At 45.9% G+C, this 7,477-nt stretch overlaps 1 protein-coding gene across 2 annotated transcripts in view; it reads left to right on the top strand.

Moving 5' to 3' along the window:
* The first annotated feature begins 901 nt into the window (after positions 1–901).
* The window catches only part of LOC307271173 (mitochondrial outer membrane protein SLC25A46-like), a 6,839-nt gene continuing 263 nt past the window's right edge, over positions 902–7,477 (top strand). The window contains exons 1-10 of one of the 2 annotated variants that reach the window (XM_080055043.1): positions 902–1,246; positions 1,898–1,936; positions 3,600–3,642; positions 4,055–4,112; positions 4,494–4,571; positions 4,689–4,789; positions 4,997–5,053; positions 5,216–5,273; positions 5,837–6,060; positions 6,343–7,477. The exon at positions 6,343–7,477 is cut by the window's right edge and continues 263 nt beyond it. In XM_080055043.1, coding sequence (XP_079911169.1) covers positions 1,024–1,246; positions 1,898–1,936; positions 3,600–3,642; positions 4,055–4,112; positions 4,494–4,571; positions 4,689–4,789; positions 4,997–5,053; positions 5,216–5,273; positions 5,837–6,060; positions 6,343–6,778 — 1,317 coding nt within the window. In that variant the 5' untranslated portion in view covers positions 902–1,023 and the 3' untranslated portion in view covers positions 6,779–7,477. The remainder of the gene's footprint in view (positions 1,247–1,897; positions 1,937–3,599; positions 3,643–4,054; positions 4,113–4,493; positions 4,572–4,688; positions 4,790–4,996; positions 5,054–5,215; positions 5,274–5,836; positions 6,061–6,342) is intronic. The other variant, XM_080055044.1, reaches the window with a different exon arrangement.

Here is a 7,477-nt window from a genome sequence, read left to right as displayed (position 1 = left end):
GGGAAAGCTTTCTAGAGAGAATTTTTTTTTTTTTTTTTTTTTTTTTTAACTTAGCCAACCTTTATTATGAACGCTATATTCGCAAGAGAACTTTCTATAGGGGAGAGTGGCCTAAGTTGTGCAACTTTTCACTCGAAGTGACTTTAAAGTAAGGCCTTGACAGTAAAGTCTCCAACTCAAATATGTACATATATTTCAGGGTGTTGTGCATCCCTGGCAATAAAAACTTTGGATCTGGAATAAACTGTTGAAGAAATATAGCTTTTGGAAAAAAAGTTGTCTTGATGCACAACTTGCCCCCGGTGTGGTGTAAGTTGTGCGGTTGGAGAGAATACCATGGGGTGAATTGTGCCATTGATATATATCTCATAAACGGTAATGCAAGACAAATCCATTAGACAATCACTTATTTAAGGTTTATGTAAAGTAAATAGTTGACAAAGATTGAAGGACAATTTTCTTAAACAAGGCCTAGCAGATCTAATGGTTTTACCTGCAAACCCTCTCTCTCTCTCTCTCTCTCTCTCTCTCTCTCTCTCTCTCTCTCTCTCTCTCCCCATTTCAACTCTGTACTGTCTAATAAAGCTTGAAAATGCTAAAAAATTATCTTAAAAAAATAAAAGTGTTCCACAGAAGAGGCCTGATAGCTTTGATAGTCTCGGCTCCCACCACGTGACGCGCCTCGGCTCCCACCACGTGACGCGCCTCTGAAATCACGATATTATTACGTTTCTAAGAGAAAATGTATTTAGCAAAAATTATTGTTTATTATTTTGCGTGTGTCTCGTGTTCCCACTCCAGTCCGGGCGGGGGCGGTACCGCGGCTTCCCGGTGGTTTAGCACACCGCCGCCATTAACCGTAGAAGAAGAAGTTTTCCGGTCAGCAGGTGGATGTTGATACGCCGTCCTCCCGCTGTCAATGGTTTCAGGTCAAACTCCCGGTAAATGATTTGAATTCCGTTAAATCTCCCGTTAAATGACCGTATTCTGCCGCTAACCGGAGCTCACCCACCGCCCCTCTCCATGGCCTACCGACGCCCGGATAGCTTCGACGGTCTGGGCTTCCACCACGGCCGAGACGCGCCTCTGTATGGAGCTCAATGGGTCACGGAGCCGCCAGACATCCCCGGCAGCCGCAACCCTTACCCCGGCGAGCGCACACCACAGCACGGGGATGAGGCGGCGGGGGAACACGGAGGCCTCAAGCCCGCCTGGGACGCCACACAGCCGGGCCCGCCTCCCGCTGGTAGGTCGCTGATTAGCTCCAGGGCTAATGCTATAACGGGAAGTCAACGGAACGGGCTAACCAACTGCTGATTTTTAACTGTTTCTGTTTCAGATGTAGATAGATGATATTCAATGACCGCAAATCTAGACCAGTGTAATTCATTTCAGTACAGTATTTTTACATAGCTGATTACTACACAAAACAACAGACATAGTACACGTTTGTTTATGTTGGCTTCGGTTTCAAAGGATATTTACACAAGTCATGTCAGGACAGAAATGACATCCAGCTAGCTAGCAGGCTAAGCTAACTGTTTGCTAGCAGGTAGCGGCTAATAAGCTCAGTTGGAATCGGATCATTCTAGATAACGGAGGTGTGTGTGTGTGTGTGTGTGTGTGTGTGTGTGTGTGTGTGTGTGTGTGTGTGTGTGTGTGTGTGTGTGTGTGTGTGTGTGTGTGTGTGTGTGTGTGTGTGTGTGTGTGTGTGTGTGTGTGTGTGTGACAACGTTATTATATTATATGATATATATTATTTAATATATAGCCTATAACAGATTTAGTGACGTTATTATCCGTCTATTCTATTATTAAATTAAATAACAAAATAATTTCAAAATATGTATTATTGATTTCTCCTGCACAATATGAAAATGTATTTCTCGAATTCAAGGTGGAAAAGGGTCATTACCCGAGTCAGCAGTGAATCGAGGTAAATCTGGCATGTCACCCATACAGCCCCGGGAAACATTCAGAGACCAGTCTGGATTTTTCTTCAATCTTCATCTCTACATTACTTCATGGGAAATTCTCTTAATGACAATATTTTTGGGGTGAATTTGGTAAATGTTTGTAGTATGAAATCAAAATGTTCATTGTACTCAAACATATGCCTATAAAGAGTAAAACAAGAGACACTGGTTGCGTTCCGAATCGCATACTTTCTACTATATAGTATGTAGAAAAAAGATTTAGGATATCCTGATTCTTGTGGCCAGATTTAGGATGGTTAGAAGTACCCGGATGTCCTACTTCATGCGGCCAAGATTGTTAGTGTTGAAAACTGCATCCTATTTGGGTGATTCTGACCCACAATCCAGTGTGCACGTGAAGTGACGTCACATCGACGAAGCCTCCGTATGAAAACAAACGGGGATGCGACGGATATAAAAGCAAGATCAAGGAGCCATGTTAGGATGAAATAAGAGAGTAAAAGTATGTCCCAATAGTATGCCTACTGCATCCTAACTAGATTATTTTTATCGTCGGATGTAGTATGTAGAATAGAAAAAAGAAAGAGTATGAGATTCAGAATGCAACCACTGAATATTTGGAGTGGTCTCTTCATTTTTTCCGGAGCTGTATGCTTGTGTGCAGCATACCAAGTGTGTCTAAAGGAAATGATTTTGTATCTGTTGATTTCTGAAGAGTGTTGATTCCAGTCTATCTAATCTATATCTATATCTTCTTTACTGTCTGATTAATCCAAGCGTTTAATCTATATAGTGTTGATTCAGTTGTAAGTGTAACTAAGATATACACACACAGACACACACATAGAGAGAGAGAGACACACACACACACACACACACACACACGGACAGAGAGAGAGAGAGAGAGAGAGACACACACACACAGACAGAGAGAGAGAGACACACATACACACACACACGGACAGAGAGAGAGAGACATACACACATACACACACACACAGACACGGACAGAGAGAGAGAGACATACACACATACACACACACACGGACAGACAGAGAGAGAGAGAGAGAGAGAGAGAGAGAGAGACACACACATACACACACACGGACAGAGAGAGAGAGAGAGAGACATACACACACACACACACAGATGGACAGACACAGAGAGAGACACGCACACACACACACACACACACACACACACACACACACACACTAATATGAATGTAAACGATCAGACCAATCATAATGGTGTATTACTCTCTAATGTGGAATGATTAATATGAATGGTTCTGTGATACGCTTTATAATTCCTCTTGCATGTGTTTCTATCTGTGCGGATCTATGTGTGATTAACAGGCTTTTTGTCCTGTTGCAAATAAACATGATGATGAGCTTGACCACGGACACACACACACACACACACACACACACACACACACACACACAGACACAGAAAGATAGAGACACACATGGACGGACGGACACACAGACACACATGGACAGACACACACACACACACACACACACACACACACACACACAGTCAAAGACAAACACACACACACACACACACACACACACACACACACACACACTAATATGAATGTACACAATCAGATCAAAATGTTAAATTAATTCCTGGTTGTATTTGTTGTTCCAGAGCAGCTGAGTCGGTTCGCCGGGTTTGGGATCGGACTCGTGAGGTTGGAAACATTCTCTCTCTGATCATGTTTATGGCTTTAAAGCTGCTCCAAGGAACTTTCAGTGTGTGTTAATTCTAGCGCCCCCCTTTGGACAAAAGCAGTAGTGTTTTTACCACGCCAGCTGTTGTTCCTGGGTGAGCGTATACCCATGACAGAGGCATTAAGAAAAACTATATAAAAATAGCATTCTTTACACAGATGGTCTCGTTTTGCTGTTACATGTAATTTATGATCTTCAGAGGAAAAATTAGACTGTTTCAGAAATATTATAAAGTTCCTCGTAGCACCTTTAATGACCCTGTAATAACTGTTTTATTATTATGACATCACTGGTGTATTTTCAGATTAAAAGGCTCTAAACTGCCTGGTGTATTTTCAGATTAAAAGGCTCTAAACTGTCTGTGTGTTTCAGCTTGTTCACAGAGAACGTTCTGGCTCATCCCTGTATCGTGTTCCGGAGACAGTGTCAGGTAACGGCAGACATTTAAAACAGGCGCTTCACAAATCTTAACACATTTTATACACACACTCATACACCGATGGTAGAAGCTGCCATGCAAGGCGCTTTCTGAACCATCGGGAGCAATTTGGGGTTCAGTGTCTTGCTCAGGGACACTTCGACATGTGGCGCCCCACAACAAAAACACCCACAAGGAAGAGTTGTCTCCGAGTTAAAATGAGATGGAAACACACGATACAGAACATGATAAGAAGCTTTCACTCAAACATGTCATGTGTATATTAGCTTTGCAAACAAACAATGGTTGATTCCTTTGACCTGCTGCTCTCAGATGCTCTATTGGCCCTTTGAGATTGTTTTAACAAATAAAATGTTTTATTGTTATTCTCAGGTGAACTACCACGCTCGCTGTCTGCACCTGACGCCTTTCACCTCCGTGGGAGTGATGTACGCCATCACCAAGGCACAGGTACGATTATACACTATGTACTCTGTCTGTGTGTGTGTCTGTGTGTGTCTCTGTGTGTGTGTCTGTGTGTGTGTGTGTGTGTGTGTGTGTGTATTAATGCTGTCTTGTCTCTTCCAGGGGGTAAAGTCTCTCTGGAAGGGGATGGGCAGCACCTTCATCGTCCACGGCATCTCGCTGGGAGCAGAGGGCATCATCAGTGAATTCACCCCACTGCCACGGTAACACACACACACTGCCACGGTAACACACACACACTGCCACGGTAACACACACACTGCCATGGTAACAAACAAACAGACAGACACACACACACTACACACAGAGACAGAGAGCATATCAATGCGAGTCATGTACATATAAAAACGTGACTTTATACGGCCTCAGGAACATTTATTTAAAGTGGTTCACTCTGCTTTTTCAAACAGAGAGCTTCCTCACCGGTGGAGCTGGAAGCAGCTGGCGGGACATCTGCTGCTCAAAGGGTCGGTCTCTTCTTCTGCTGTCCTTATCCATGTAGTATAATGTCTTCTTCTGCTGTCCTTATCCATGTAGTATAACGTCTTCTTCTACTGTCAGAAAGGATGTATTCTTTATATGTAATGATTGTATATTCTGTGTGTCTGTGTGTGTCTGTCTGTCCACAGGTTAACAGCGATCGTGGCTCTCCCTTTCTACTGTGCCAGCCTCATAGAGACCGTCCAGGTGACTATAGATTTTTCACTGAAAATAGTAATAGTATGATGTTGATGTCAAACACACAAACTAAAAAAAATCTGCCTCGCTGATGCCTCGGGCCGGCTCTGCTGACCAGTGACCACTATAAGCGGGTGGGTAACTTGGAGGCAGGCTGTCCTGCCCAGTGCCCACCCAATAATACAATTAGAAGCAATGCATGGTAATGGTATATTCTTTAGTATTAATTCATTGTCTGAATTTTATTTGACATTTTCCTGGACAGCGAATGAACAGGTCCGTCCGATAGTGGGTCTGGACTTCCACCTAAAAAAAAATATATATATATCTTCAATTTTGATTGGGTTGGCACAGCTCACATTTGGGTGGGCTGTGCCAACCCTTGCCCCTGGCTACCGCCGGCCCTGACCAGACCCAGTTTGAATTAATAGAAAACCATTCAAATACATTCAAAATGTATGTTTAATGCCTATGTCCGTCCCCCCCCCCCACACACACACACTGACATTAACACCAGTATAATAATGCCTATGCCCCCCCCCCCCCTCTCGCCCCCCCCCCCTCCCCCCCAGAGTGACATCGTGCGGGATGAGTCCTCCTCGGGGCTGCTGGACTGCGTTCGTGAGGGTCTGACCCGCGTGCTGGGCGTGGGCGCTCCTCACAGCCGGCGTCTGCTCCCCGTTAGCTCGCTGCTAGCTCCCGCCGCGCTGCACGCCGTGCTACGCTACGCCGTGGCCGCTAGCGTGCAGCGGGCCGCGCTCTGGGTCTACCAGCGGGGCAAGAGGCAGCAAGACAGGTGGGGGTGTGTCTGTCTGTCTGTCTGTGTGTGTGACTGAGAGAGAGAGAGTGTGTGTGTGTGTGTGTGTGACAGAGAGAGAGAGAATGTCTGTGTGTGTGTCTGTCTGTCTATTATGTGTTTGTGTGTCTGTGTGTGTGTGTTACTCTGTCTGTCTGTCTGTGTGTGTGTGTGAGTATGACTGAGAGAGAGAGTGTCTGTGTCTCTCTGTGTGCGTGTGTGTCTGTCTGTCTATGAGTCTCAGATCACAGCTCTTGACTTCTTCTTCTCTTCTTTCTGCAGCAACAGATCCAACATGGCCGCCGATGGCAGTGACCGGCCCAAGATGGCGTCGGCGTCAGACCCCCTGGAGTCGTATTTCCCGGAGCTAGCCGCGGCGTGGCTCGGCTCGCTGGTGGCCGACGTGCTTCTGTTTCCGCTGGAGACGGCGCTGCATCGCCTGGCGCTGCAGGGCACGCGCACCATCATCGACGCCACGGACGGCGCTAGCAGCATCTTAGCTAGCAGCAGCGCCGCGAGCCCGCTAGTGCTGCCAGTGAACACGCAGTACGACGGGTTCAAAGACTGTCTGCACGCCATCACACGCAAGGAGGGAAACGTAGGCTTCTACCGCGGCTTCGGAGCGCTCGTCACGCAGTATGCTATACACGGCGCTTTGCTAGCCGCGGCCAGGACACTGCTAAGGCTACTGCTGCAGGAGGGGGCTAAGCTAAGCTAAGCTAAGCTAAGCTAAGGCTACTGCTGCAGGAGGGGGCTAAGCTAAGCTAAGGCTGTTACCATGGGGAGGGATGTTAGGCATGGGCCGTGTGACATATGTGACATTCTGATGGTTTGGTAACTAACAGTTAGCTAAAATAACAAGGTATCACTGTAACAGACAGGCAGGCAGACAGACAGACAGACAGGCAGGCAGGCAGGCAGGCAGGCAGACAGACAGACAGACAGACAGACAGACAGACAGACAGACAGACAGACAGACAGACAGACAGGCAGACAGACAGACAGACAGACAGACAGACAGACAGACAGACAGACAGACAGACACACCGGCCCATGCCTAATGGAGACGCCATGACAACAGAGCGGTGACCATGGAGACGACTCTTCTACAAGCCAAAAAAACACAAAGTCACAAACAACAGTTTTTCTCTTTTTCACCAAATCTACTCAAATGTACTCCTTTAGCTTAGCCTAGCTTAGCACAAAGACTGGAGACGGGGGGGAACGTTAGCCTAGCTGAAGAACACTCCCTGATGTCCACATGGAAACGCATGACCCCTCCTTGACCCCGCTGTTTAAACTCATTTCCTGTTTGTGTTGCAGCACTGGCTTCTGATTGGTCGCTATAGAAATTTAAAAAAAACTTTTATTTGTATAAAGTTGTAAAAATTTGGAAAAAAAATCTATGTATTACAAT

The sequence above is a fragment of the Ammodytes marinus genome, assembly GCF_949987685.1.
Source record: "Ammodytes marinus genome assembly, contig: scaffold_482, whole genome shotgun sequence".
In the NCBI taxonomy this organism is placed as follows: Eukaryota; Metazoa; Chordata; class Actinopteri; order Uranoscopiformes; family Ammodytidae; genus Ammodytes; species Ammodytes marinus.
This window is presented reverse-complemented; position numbering and strand designations above follow the sequence as displayed.